The sequence below is a fragment of the Hyaena hyaena genome, unplaced genomic scaffold, assembly GCF_003009895.1.
Source record: "Hyaena hyaena isolate Hyena2069 unplaced genomic scaffold, ASM300989v1 scaffold_18, whole genome shotgun sequence".
Lineage (NCBI taxonomy): Eukaryota > Metazoa > Chordata > Mammalia > Carnivora > Hyaenidae > Hyaena > Hyaena hyaena.
The window spans coordinates 6,314,414-6,328,450 of record NW_024080649.1 but is presented as its reverse complement, the minus strand read 5'-3'; the positions used below and the strand labels follow the sequence as shown (position 1 = coordinate 6,328,450).

Below are 14,037 nucleotides of genomic sequence, written 5' to 3'. Positions count from 1 at the left end.
CCCCATCACCCCCACCCTCATCAGCCTCACTATTTAGCTCTGAGGTCAATTGCTCTTTGTCCTTTGCTTTCTTCACAGGAAATGGGTACATTGAAGGTAAAGAGCTAGAAAACTTTTTCCAAGAGCTGGAGAAGGCAAGAAAAGGCTCTGGAATGGTAAGACCAGTACTCTGCCCCATTGTTTGATTTTTCTATCGTCCTGTCCATGGCTTTCAGCATTGTCTGTCCCAAGTTATGCATAAGCCAGCCTGACATCTGCTCTTGACCTTCCAAATGTTTCTTTTATTTGTAAGAATTTTTTTTTTAACTGGAATCATCCCTTAAAAAGAGAAACTTGCTTCAATATCTTTGGGTGTCTGGGATTGAGGGGTGTTCATGAATGGATGCCAGGGGTTAATGAACCCCCCTCAAAAACAAAGCAAAGCTTTGTATATGTGTATATAAAAACTTTTTCCCCCCAAGGAATAATCCAGAGCCTAAGATTCTCAGAGGGGTCGTGACTCAAGATTGGATGCCTCAGGGGTTTCAAGTGCCTTTATTCTAGACCAGAGTTTCTCAGCCTCAGTACTAGTGACAAGGCTAGGTAATTCTTTGTCTTGGGGATGGTGGGGCTGGCCTGTGCATTGTAGGAGATTTAGAAGTATTACCGACTTTCCCTATGAGATGCCAGTAGCATCGCCTCCAAGCTGTGACAATCAAAAATGTCTTCAGACATCCCAAATGCAGAATAATCCCCACTAAAGAACCACTGTTCTAGACCAACAGAGTCTGGAATCCTCAGCAAGAACCTTGAAGAGGATTGCTTCAAACCAGTATCTGAACCAGATAGTACTGACCAGCCTCGTTCATGGAGGTGTCAGACTGCCTTTCTCAGCCTGCCTGAAGCGACTCCAAATCACGTCCCCACCCCTTAATGGCAGGGTCATTATTTCCCATAGTACCAGGCTGGCACTATTAAATTCACTAAGGCCTTTGGAGGACCATCTGAAATACTGAAAAGCTAAGGTAATTGGAGCTGTTCTGCTGTGATTCCCATGTCTGGTTCTCAAATATACATAATCAGATCCATTCCCTACCTCCAGCTCCCGCTAGTCCTTTGAGGGTCTCTACTTTCCCCTGCTGCGTGTCTGTTGGCCAATCCTCTGCTTATTAGCAAGTCTTCATGGTGCAGTTTGGGAGATGAGTCACAAACCCAGTGAAGAGCTCCTGGTCCAGAACTCAGCAGAGCGCCCAGTCAGGAGGAGGTCCAGGCGCTGGGCTTAGGCGATGGAGGTGATTCATGGGTTTGTTTATCAACTGTTCCCCCATCACCCCGTCATTACTAGGATAATGAAGCCTGATCACAGAAAACACAGGCTTCAAAACAGATTCTTGGATCATGGAGTAGGCAGAGGAATGTGTTTTTATGAAGTGCTTCTAGTCTGAAATCTTAGTCATTCCCTTCCTCAGAAGCCATCAGGGGTGATTCTCAAGTCTGTCAACAACAGTCTCAACTGACACCATCCAGGACTGGCATTCAGAGCAGCTGTTCTGTGGTAGAAGTAAGATTGGCTTTAGAAGCAGGAGTCACAAGTTCCAATTCTAGCTATACCAGCTGATGACCTCGGGTCACTTCACCTTAGCCTCCATTTGTGTGTGAAATGCACAGGCCTCCCACCTCACCGAGGCTGTTGTTAAAACTAAATTGGATGACCACATCTACACTAAGGGCCTAGGATCATTCCGTGCACACTTGTAAAGCAAAACATATTGCTGAATAAATAGTGGTAAATTGAAACCAGTTCCAAAGGTAGAAAGCAATTGAAGGGATAGAGAAAAGACTCTAAACTGAAGAATTAGTAGAATTCTCCTGTGCCCAGTTCAAGGAAGCACAGAGCCCACCCAGAGTCATCAGAGAGGCCAAGAAGAGGCATCAGCTGCCCAGGCAGATTCACCACTGGCTAGGGATGAGGATGAACTTGTTAATGCATAGAATTAATTCCTCAGCACCCAAACCAGGGTAAGATTTGAGAATTTCAAAGAGCCTTAGATTTAAGATAGGCAACAATGGGGTAAAGAAGCTTTTGAAGTTCTCTGCCTTTGTAATGGTCACAATAATCTAACGGATGATTTAAATTACCTTGGCTATCTGAAGACTTTTTCCTCACATTCCTCCTGGGATACAATCCGAGTGAAAAATATCGTGGATTGCCATTAGATCTGAAAGGAAAAAATGTGCAATTCACCTTGCTCTGGTGCAGTGCTTAATACCTACTTGGGGGGGGGGGGGGGCTAGAATAAGTTGAGTTATATTAGAAGCTGTCTTGGTAAAATGTTGGGGGCTTAGTCCTCACACCTGAGGGATGGGAATAAGTCCTCACCCTTCTACTAGAGCTGTGGTTTAATCCCACCTCAAAGGCAGAGGGAGGGGCATGTTTAATTACACAAATTACATGGTACAGGGGCATATGTCCTGTTCCTCTTTGAACATCATGTGACTGAACCTCGACTAAGAGACTACATGGATTTGGAGGGACCTTGGCAAGGAGAAGAGTGCAGTCCTGACCACTCAGGGCGCTGGCCCAGCCTGCTTCTGTGCCTGTGTAGTTGGGGTGCAAAATGATTTGCAACGGTGCCACGCCCAGCAGGTGAGAGATCTGATGATTGTGCCCAGCAGCACATTCAGCCCTATTTGTCTTTCCCCAGATGTCAAAGAGTGACAACTTTGGGGAGAAGATGAAGGAGTTCATGCAGAAGTACGATAAGAACTCGGATGGGAAGATCGAGATGTCAGAGGTGAGTCCTACTGTCCAGGCTAATAGCTGTGTGGGAGGGACCATCGGGGGCCTTGGGCAAGCATCCTTCTAGACTTCCCAGGGAGGTGGTGGTCTGGGAGCCCCCACCCCACCTCCAGCACCGACCAAAGAGAACAGGTGAGACTTTTTCTGTGTCTCACAAGGAAAGAAACAACAAACACTGGTTTAAGACAGGGATGGAGACCTTAAATGCTCTCAAGGTCCCCAGAGCTATTGGAAATATGTGATGAGCCCAGCTAAAGAGAGAAAAGAGAGAGATGACTGGAGAACAAGAGAGTTCATGCCCCACCCAAAGGTATCCAAAGGCAAAATTTTTAATTAATTATTGAAACATAATTTGCATATATAGCATGTATAACATATGTTTATGTATACACACATACATTTATACATGCATAGATATATACATATTGTTAAAATATAAACTGAAGCATATTAAAAATTTAAAGAATGGGGCACCTGGATGGCTCAGTCGGTTAAGCGTGCAACTTTGGCTCAGGTCATGAATCTCATGGTTTGTGGGTTCAAGCCCCACGCTGGGCTCTGTGCTGATAGCTCAGAGCCTGGAGCCTGCTTTGGATTCTGTGTCTCCTCTCTCTGCTCCTCCCCTGCCCACACTCCGTCTCTCTCTCTCTCTTAAAAATAAACATTTAAAAATTTTTTTAATTTTTTTAATTAAAAAAAGAGTTTATTTGAGCAAAAATTGATTCGACTGAGGCAGAAATGGTTAGGAACACTCTACCAACAGTAGCTAGGGGAAATACTTTTATAGAGAAGTGGGAGCAAAGCAAGGAATTTATTTGATTGGCTATAGCTTAAGTGGTTGCACTATTTGGGAAAGCTGAGTCGGCTGTTTTGACTGCTTGTTTCAGCTTTGGATTGCTCACATAGGCCACTGAGGCATTAAAGCCACCTCTGTTTAATGGCTTCCTTGTTTAATTAAACAATTTATATGTATGCACCCACATGCACATACACATACAAATATGCATGTGTGTGTGCACCTAACCAAACACCTGTGGTAATCAGGTGGTGACTTGTGTTCTAGAGGTCATCAAGAATAATGATAGCAGCACATGAACCAGGGCATAGCTCCTCCCAGCGTGGACCATTTGGGAAGCTGCCTTAGGTCAGTGCCCAGGAAGTGGAGACTGAGACAGAGATTCAAGCACATGGGATGTATTGAGAGAGCTCTCTCAAAAGAAGGGAAGAGCACAGCAGAACAGGGCAGAGGAAGGAGCTTAGGAAGGATGTGGTCTCAGCTGGATCCTGGTCTTGGCCTGATCTCACAGGGAGCTCTGGAGTGTGGACTGTGCCACACAGTTGGTCTCACCTTGAGGCAAAGCATGGGGTGGCCCTCTGTACCCCCATTTCAGTTGGTCGTTGGTACAGGCAGCTCCCTTCTGGTTGGGGGGGGGGGTGTGGGGAGGGGCCAGCGGTGGTTTGGTAGAGGGCAGCTCTTCTGCCAGGAGTAGCTATGAGCCATTAGCAGTCATCCTTCACAACATGAGGGACGGCCCACCAGCCTAGCTTAAAGGGGATCTGAGAAACATACCAAGGGCACAGATTCCTAAAGCTGCAAGTCTCAGAACATCTGGACTCAAATGGGTTTAAACCAGGGGTCACCAGAGTTTTTTCTGTTAAGATCTAGCTTATGGTAGGGGCACCTGGGTGGCTTAGTTTGTTGAGCGTCCGACTTTCGCTTAGGTCATGATCTCGCGGTTCGTGGGTTTGAGCCCCGCATCGGGCTCTGTGCTGACTGCCAGCTCAGAGCCTGGAGCCTGTTTCAGTCTGTGACTCCCTCTCTCTGACCCTCCCCTGCTCATGCTGTCTCTCTCTCTCCTAGAAATAAATAAAACATTAAAAAAAAAAGTTAAAAAAAAGATCTAGATTATGGTAAATGTTTTAGGGTTTGTGGGCCATACAATCTCTGTTACAAGTGTTTCAACTCAGCCACTGTAGCACAAAAGCAGCCATAGACAATATGTAAATGCATGGGCGTGGCCATGTTCTAGTATAAGTTCATTTACAGAAACAAGAGTTGGGCCAGATTTGGCTCATGGGCCATTGTTTACAGACTCCTGGCTTAAACTATGAGAGGCTCCTAATGAGAAAATCCATGGGAAGGCTTGGCTCCAGATGAAGGAGTCCACGTCCCCAGCCCTGCTTCTCTGCAGTTTTTTTTTTTTTTAAACAACTAGCCTGTCTGCAGGTTTTACTTATTTTTTTAAAATATTTTAAGTTTATTTATTTTGAGAGAAAGAGAGAGAAAGTTGGGGAGGGGCAGCAAGAAGGAGAGACAGAATCTCAAGCAGGCTCTACACCAGCAGCACAGAGCCTGATGCAGGGCTTGAACTCACGAACTGTGAGATCATGACCTGAGATGATATCGTGTTGGATGCTTAACCAACTGCGCCACCCAGATGTCTCTCTGCCCCTCTTGACTCTGTTCTCTGCCTCCAAAACAGCTTCATCCTCAGGCTGGTAACAAGATGGCTGCAGCAGTTCGAGGCATCACATCCACAAACCATCACAAAGGATCCAGATCATTATGTCACTCATAGAGACAGGGAAACCTTCCCCAGAAGTACCCATAGCAGACCTCCCTCACATTTCATTGGCCAGAACCATCACACGCCAATCACTAGATACCCATAAGCCAACCATTGGCAAGAGAAACAAGAGCACATATAGCTGACTCAGCCCAATCAGAATTTGCCTGTGACCCGGGGCCAGAGTGAGGTAAGTGGGGGGCGGCCAGCAGTGTTTGCTGAACAAGGGTATCTGCGTTTTTAGTATAATTTACATACAATAAACTGCATCGATTTGAAGTGTAGAGTTCCATGAGTTTAGGCAGTTGTGTACAACCATGTAATTACCACCACGATCAAGATACAGCATTTCTATCACAGTCAAAATGTTCCTCCACCTGGTGCAGGTCATCCTATTCCAGGCAACCACTAAGCAAGGATTAGTTTGCATTTTTTAGAATTTTATATAGACGGAATGAATGAAAAGATAGTAAGTATTCTTTTCAGACTGGATACTTACATTGTAAAGTGGCACCACTTTACTATCCCTAAAGCTGCTCATCCTCTAAGATCTGGGGTGACCCAGATGCACTTCTCAGAACATCTTTCTTCCCTTTTGAAGGACTAACCTCAGGAAGAAAGCAAAATGCAGCTCCCACGCCGCCTTGCTACTGGCCATTTAACCATCCTCCCCACAAGAATGTCTCCCCACTCCCCACTCCCCCAGCAGAGCCCTCTGTAATGTCTCTGTTGTTCTCTGGCCCCCACAGCTGGCACAGATCCTGCCAACGGAGGAGAACTTCCTTCTGTGCTTCAGGCAGCACGTGGGTTCCAGCACCGAGTTTATGGAGGTGAGGCTAAGCTGCTGCCTTCCCCCTGCACGCCGGGGTCTGCCTTTCTCCCATGTTCAAAGCCAGGCCAACCAGATGCCAGGAAATGGTCCCTTGGGGGATAGGAAAGCCCTTAGATCTCCACTATTCACCAAGTAGGGTCCATGGACCAGCAGCATCAATAAGCATCACTACCCCCTGGGTGCTTGTGAGCAGTGCAGAGTCCCCGACCCACTGAATTAGAAACTACATTTTAACCAAATCCCCAAATGATACGTGCAAGTCAAAGTGTGGAGAATATGGAGAATTAAGTGTGGGTCAAGTACCTTTGGGAAATGCCATGTACACGCTTATCTCCCCTTCAGGAATTGGTCATTTTTCGGCTTCAAGATCTCACATACTTTGTTCTCAGTAACATTAGTGTCCCTTGAAGTCCCTCGAGCTTCCAAGGAGCATGCATGGGGAGCATGGACTTATGTGCCATCATAAAGCTGGGAAAACCCAAGGAGAATTCCAGCTTGCGGTATCTTCCAGTCCTGATTTTTTTTTACTGTAGTCTGTGCTTCACTACCCCCCTTTAAAATGTCTTTGCAACAGAAATTCTTTGAAATCTTCATGTGAAATAGAATATCCATACTCCTGTCTTTTGAGTAATAGTCAACCAATAGATTGAACCATGTGAAATTGTTGCTATTTGACCATTTTTGATTTACAAAAATTCAAAATTTCATATGGTTCAACCAGATGAATTACTAATCCTGATACCAGCAAACTATCAATATTTCTTGCTCTTTTTCTGGGACTCTGCACCCCTGGCCATTCAATGTATGTGTCCCTCACAGTGACACTCAACCCATACCCCACACACACTGCCTGCTATGGTAATGACTGGCCTTAAACTTGACTCAAGTTGCCATCCTCGTGTTAAATCCCTTTCCAGACACCGGTAATCCCTTCTCCGTGACTTACTGCCCAGAACCTCACATGGCATTGAGTTCCCCACATGGATAGAAAGTTGGTTAGAAATAACTGATTCTCAGGGCAGAAAAGTCATTTTGTAAGTGGCACCTTGCCTAAGCATCTGATATGAATTTCATTTTATGGTGTTTTAAAGGATTTTCTCAAGTTTTTTTTTTTTCAAGATGGCAAGATTCCATAAGCTAGTAATTGACATTCTGGATTTTGTTCTTAGTCCTTCTCTTGCCTATGAGAGGGAGGGTGAGGAGTCTGCATATACTTGTAAGAATGCTGCTTTTGTGGGTGTCCATTTTTCTGTCTGTAGGAAAGGGAGCATTATGCCTGATGGCTCCTTCTCTGATAGGGAGGCAGCCAAAGATTGGCCTCTATTCTACTTCTGATCTGGAAAATGGGGATGACGACAGCTTGCTTAAATGCTTACAGAGAAGCAAAAAATATCTTTCTGTCTCTGTGTGTCAAAACCATTAATGGCTTCTCTCTGTGTAGCTGACATGATTCCATATTCTTAACTGTCTTTATCCTTTAATCCACAGTATAACTGCTGAGCCAACACCCCTACCAAGTTTCCTGGGACCCCACCATCCCACAGTACCACCCCCCTGGCGTTGTTCATTTGCTCCATTTTTATCAGCTGGAAACATGAATTGGTCCCTCTGCTGCCCTGAAAGGCTTGTGCTGTCAGATAGCTCTGTCCCACTGCTAAGCACAACATTGTAATTTCTAATTTTAGTGACGCCTCAGGATTTCTTTGAGATTTTACAAAGCCCGGGTCTCTTGAACTCTTTTCCTTGAATGGGAAGGGAATGACCCACTGATGGACCAGCACAAAATGCTGGTGGGGAGAGGAGTGAGCAGAGAACATGGGGGTGGGGGTGGATCCAGAGAGGGAGGGAGGTCAGACCCAGTGGGATGATCTCTTCCAAAAAAGCGAAAAGCAAAGTGATGCTTTGTTCTGAGTGAGGACTGGGGTCCCTTCAGGTTACCCTCCTTTTAGGCAACTTGGGGGGAGTCTGCCTTTTTTTCCAGTCAAGACTCAGATGAACTAAATTCTAATGTACTAAGTACCTGCAGGTGGCTGGTATAGTCATATTTGTAAACCTGCACATATTTCTTAGTACTTTTCTAGGCATGAGTAAGAATATTTTGATGGTACCAAAGAATTTTTTTCTTCAGAGAAAAGACACTCCCCTATTAGATACCATCTATCCAAGTTGTCTCTGATATAAGTCTGCCCTTCTGTTGGGATTTGCTCGTGTCTCATAACTTTTTAAGAAATCAGGATGAAAAGAATTCTACCAAATTTCTTGAGCCACAACTATACCATGGGAATGACACAGACTTGTTTGCTGGTATGGAAGAAAGATCCCAGGATATTCATAAACTCACACTCCTGGCAATAAAAGGGAGAGATGACATGGAAAAGGGAAGGGAGGCAGGAGATCAAAATTTGGCAAAATAATTTAGTGATTGCTTCCTCTCAGAAAACCGAGTGTCACTGGTGGCCAGTGTGCAGTCTGGAGCTGAGGGAGAAATGAGGAAAAGTCAAGGCAAGAACTCTGGAAAGAAAATATAAGACATATGATCAGGCACCAACATAGATCAAAGATTTGGGGAAGTGGGGTTCTCTGGATTGAACAAGGAGAGGGATGGTTTCCTTAAAAACAGGAAAGGGAATGCTTTTTTATCACACAGATGGGGAGTGGCCTTGGGATACTCCAAACAAGCAGACTGTACGACCAGTTCTGCTCCCATGCAGACATGGCTGCCACGTGCACCATGATGGGAGTACAGGAAGTTCTGTTTCTGCCCCTTCCAGAAAGTTCTTACCCTTGTCCCCAGCCCCCACCCAAAGAATGAGAAGCTTCAAGAGCAATAAAAGGACATGCTGTATACCCACAGCAAAAATTGGATCCACCAGATCCTAGTGCTAGAAGTTGCTTGGTTAGCACCTTAGAAAACCATAACCCTATTCACAAAACAAAACAAAACATAACCCTAGTTACAAAATGATCCAAAGAGACCCAGGCTTGTAGCCAGATAGAGTAAGGAGACCTTGTCCGAGCAGTTTTTTTTTTTCCTTCTCTATGTGACCTTGGCCAAGACACTTTCCCCATTTCTTCATCTTTGACTTGGAAGGGACTGGGCTAGACCATCTCCATGTCCCCATCCTACTGTAATATTCTTGAACATCAAGACTGGTCCATGGAGCACATGTACCCCAATGTTCATAGCAGCACTCTCCACAATAGCTAAAACATGGAAAGAGACTAAGTGTCCATCAACGGACGAATGGATCAAAAAGATGTGGTTTATCTAAACCACGGAATACTACATGGCAATGAGAAACCATGAAATCTGGCCATGTGTAGCAATGTGGATGGACCTTGAGGGTGTTATGCTGAGTGAAATAAGTCAGGCAGAGAAGGACAAATATCATATGTTTGCACGTATAGGAGGATTAGGAGGAACTTTACGGAGGATCATGGGTGAGAAGAAGGGGGGAAATGGTGGGGGAAAGGGAGAGAGTCAAACCATGAGAGACTCTTGAATGCTGACAAAAACTGAGGACTGATAGATGTCGGGGGGAGGAGGGATGGGCATGGAGGAGGGCACTTGTGGGGATGAGCACTGGGTGTTATGTGGAAACTAATTTGACAATAAACTATTTGTAAAAAAAAAAAAAAGACTGGTCCATGGACCCAGCATGGTCCATTAAAAGGAACTGAAAGGAGGTTTATAGATGTTGACAGCTCTTTGCAATTGGGTTGGCATTCCCATTACAGGCTTGGCGGAAGTATGACACAGACAGAAGTGGCTACATTGAAGCTAATGAGCTCAAGGTAGGATGGGCCTTGGGGAGGGCATGGAAGGCATAGAGAAAGGGACTGAGACCACAGTGGTGGTAGGTGTAAGGAACCTGGGGAAGGAGTAGATGTTGGGTGAGGAACATGGGTTTGTGTTCTGCCTGGGAATACTTAAGCCTGGCTCTGAATTGATGGACATGGTCAGGACAGCCCTGTGAAATCAGTAACATGGAGCTGCGGGGCCATGGAGTTCAACCCGACTATACTCCTTTGCACGTCAGTGCCCAGGACAGGCACCTCCAGGGCAACCCTAGCAGACTGGCCTTCTGGCTTGTACATCTACCCTTACATTCCTGTGGAACTAGTGATCCCCAGGCACTGTTTAGACCTGTGTCTGAGACTCTCTGATGAGCCTATCTCATGAAGTGAAGTTGCATCCAGGAGCCACCTCCAGGCCTTCCTGGTCATTCCACAAGCATTAGGGATTAGGGAATTATGAAGGATGGAAACCATACAAATGGTAGACCTGAGAAAACAACGTTAACTAGCAAGTAATGAGGGAAGAACTGACTGCATGAGTCAGGAGCTCTGAAGAGATCTTTTGTATTCTAGGGATTTCTTTCTGACCTGCTGAAGAAAGCGAACCGGCCATATGATGAACCCAAGCTCCAAGAATACACCCAAACCATAGTGAGTGGTCAGACGTGTCCCTGGCCCCTCCAGAGGCACAGGACTGGGCCCCCAAGCCAGCGGGATTTGGGGTTTTCAGGCTGCCTCTTCAGGTCCAAGTGAAGGGACTCCAGTGCAACTGACAAAAGGGATGCTAGTTCGTGGCCCCACACACCCTCTCTCTGAGATCCTCACTGAGCCACTGTGAGACTGGGAGCCTTCGTTTCCATGACAACCTCCAAAACTAAGCTCCAGGAGAGGATGGGCTTGGGGAAGGTGGCCTTTGGTGCTGGCCTCCTGTGCTTCTGTGGCACTCGCCCCGAGAAGGGGAGGGAGGAGCAGTGACCAATTTAGACCATGCTGGTCCCTGACCTCCAGGTGACCTCAGAGGAGGCATAAGCACACCCCACTCATCCTCCTTCCTCCCTGGTAGAAGGGGATAGCAGGTCAAAGTCCCACATGAGAGGTCAAAGCAAATAACCCAGGCACCTCTGTCTATCCCGAACAGCTACGGATGTTTGACTTGAACGGGGATGGCAAATTGGGCCTCTCGGAGATGTCCCGGTAAGTGCCTGACCTCACCCCCATGGTCACTTTGACCAGTCAGCAGGGCGAGTGACCAAGCTAGATTGAGGATCAAGACCTCAGTGTGTCCACCTACCTCCTTGTAGAACTTGCCACCAATTCCTAAGTGCTCAGACACGGTTCCAGAACTATAGGCATTGCTTCCGCATCCCCCCACGTGCAAGTTGTTCTCACCTCTGCCCTGTGTCTTAAGCTCTGCTCTAACACTTTCTTCCAGACTGTTGCCTGTACAGGAAAACTTCCTGCTTAAATTTCAGGTAAAAGAGCCACTCTGTGTTTCTTCACTTCCTCCCTTCCCTCATCCCTGTTCGCTTCACTCTGCCACGCTCCTGTCCACCCCCACATGTGTGCATGCACACATACACGTGCACACTCAGACCCATGTGCTCACTCACTTGTACATGCACGCAAGCACACATACAGGTTCACACCTACACATGCACACAGGTGCTTATTCACTTGTGCTTACATGCATGCAAGCACACATACCCATGCACACTTAAACACATCCTTGCTCACTCGTGCACACATACCCATGCACATTCAGACACATGCACTTGCTCATTCATGCACACATATTCATGTGTGCACACACTCATACACGTGCACACTCACATGTGCTCGCTCATTCATGCACATATGCACACAAACACGCATGTGCATAGACACATGCGCTCGCTCACTCATGCACACACGCATGTGCACACAGACACATGCACACACAGACACATGCACTCACTTGTACACACATATATTCAGACACATGCACTCACTTGTACACACATATACATGCAGACACATGCACTCACTTGTGCGCACATGCGTGCACATACATATAAGTGCAAACACAGACACATGTATTCATTCACTCATGTACACATGCATGTGCACATACTCGTGCACACACACACATGAGCTAGCTCACTTGTGCACACATGCACATGAGCGCACTCATACACACGCAAAAGCAGACCCGTGCTCACTCATGCACATGTGCACCCATACACATGCACACACAGACACATGCATTCATTCATGCACGTGTACACACTCACGTGCACACAAACACATTCCTTCACTCGCATGCACACACTCTCCAGGGCTTTTGCTTCTGTCTTTAATACCTCGTGTCTTATAGGGCATGAAGCTGACCTCTGAGGAGTTCAATGCTATCTTCACATTTTACGACAAGGTAAGAGGGAGGACAGTGTGGGATGGAAAAGTAGGGGCCCCCGTCAGCAAGGGAGCTCCCTGCCAAAGGGCTCGGTCCTGTCCTTCAGAATCAGGAGGTGCTCAGTACTGCTCCCTGGGTGCCAGGTCATAATTGTGCACTGGAGCCAATTGTTTCGCTGGGTGGTTGGGAGTGAGAGGGCCTCCGGACCACCCACCAGCAATTCCTCTGCTGCCCCCACCCCTGTGACTCCAGTAGTCTTCCTCATAACTGAAGGGTGGGGGATAAACTAAATAGCCCCTGCATTCATCCTGACATCGCAAGGAGTTAGCTAAATCCTTCTTGAACCTCATTTATATTTTTTATGCAAATGAAAACACCAGAATTCAAATTTGCCCCAAAACATCCCGTTCCTGCCTTGACTGGTAAGTCAGCAAGTTAGGTGTTCTGGCACCACCTGGTGTGAAAACCTTGGGCACAGAGTAAAGGGAAGGCTAGACTCTGCAGGCTGCCGGGATGAGCTGGGGGAAGAGAGGTCAGGTCAGGGATGGCGGGGCCTGAGTTCTAGAGCTCTGTGCTGCCTCTGCTCCCCATCACCAGGACGGGAGCGGCTACATTGACGAGAACGAGCTGGACGCCCTGCTGAAGGACCTATATGAGAAAAACAAGAAGGTAAACAACTGAGCCTGGACAGCTGGGGTGGGGTAGGGGGAGTGGCTCTGGGGCACGAGAGAGGCTTCTGAGGGAGAGCGGGCAAGGAATGTGGGGTGCATTTTGCTCTTCTTTTTTTTTTTTTTAATTTATTTCTGAGAGAGAGACAGCATGAGCTTGGAAGGGTCAGAGAGAGAGGGAGACAGAATCTGAAACAGGCTCTGAGCTAGCTGTTAGCACAGAGCCTGATGCAGGGCTTGAACCCACGAACCATGAGATCATGGCTGAAGTCAGACACTCAACTGACTGATCCACCCAGGTGCCCCTCATTTTGCTCTTCTGATCACCCATAACTAGGCAATGCCAGTTTTGGAGTTGTTTTGTTTTTCTGGTTGGATGATTGGCTGATTGGTTTATGTTTCTTTTAATTGTAATAAAATAGACTTAACACAAAGCTTACCATATTAACTATTCAGCAGTGTTAAATAATCCACATTGTTGGGCAACCATCACTACCACATGCCCAGAGCCCTCTGCATCTTTTTTAAAACTTTTTTAAACATTTATTTATTTTTGAGAGACACAGTGTGAGTGGGGGAGGGGCAGGGAGAGAGGGAGACAGAATCTGAAACAGGCTCCAGGCTCTGAGCTGTCAGCACAGAGCCCGACGGAGGCTCAAACTCATGAGCCGTGAGATCATGACCTGAGCTAAAGTTGGCCGCTTAATCGACAGAGCCACCCAGGCGCCCCCAGAGCTCTCTGCATCTTTCAAAACTAAAACACTATCCCCATTAAACAACTGCTCTCGGCTCCTCCCTCCCCCTCACCAACACCCGCTGGCACTCACCAATCCACTTTGTCTCAAATTTGACTGCTCTTGGTGCCTCCTAGAAATGGACTCATGCGGTATTTGTCTATGACCGGCTTCCCTCAGCATAATGTCCTCCAGATTCACCCATGTTGGAATTTCCTTCCTTTTTAAGGCTGAGTAATATTCCATTGCACGGCGATACCATCTTTTGTT

General features: G+C 46.6%; 1 protein-coding gene and 1 long non-coding RNA gene across 2 annotated transcripts in view; one reads left to right on the top strand and one right to left on the bottom strand.

Moving 5' to 3' along the window:
• The window catches only part of CALB2 (calbindin 2), a 28,608-nt gene that overhangs the window by 10,885 nt on the left and 3,686 nt on the right, over positions 1 to 14,037 (top strand). The window contains exons 2-10 of the mRNA XM_039223609.1: positions 79 to 155; positions 2,685 to 2,774; positions 6,096 to 6,176; positions 9,917 to 9,973; positions 10,550 to 10,627; positions 11,115 to 11,170; positions 11,409 to 11,448; positions 12,330 to 12,383; positions 12,963 to 13,034. Coding sequence (XP_039079540.1) covers positions 79 to 155; positions 2,685 to 2,774; positions 6,096 to 6,176; positions 9,917 to 9,973; positions 10,550 to 10,627; positions 11,115 to 11,170; positions 11,409 to 11,448; positions 12,330 to 12,383; positions 12,963 to 13,034 — 605 coding nt within the window. The remainder of the gene's footprint in view (positions 1 to 78; positions 156 to 2,684; positions 2,775 to 6,095; positions 6,177 to 9,916; positions 9,974 to 10,549; positions 10,628 to 11,114; positions 11,171 to 11,408; positions 11,449 to 12,329; positions 12,384 to 12,962; positions 13,035 to 14,037) is intronic.
• On the bottom strand, positions 729 to 13,991 carry LOC120225413. Its single transcript, XR_005526799.1, has 3 exons — positions 13,861 to 13,991; positions 2,119 to 2,198; positions 729 to 1,529 (listed from the first exon to the last, which is right to left on the bottom strand). It is a non-coding gene; the product is annotated as an uncharacterized LOC120225413 (long non-coding RNA).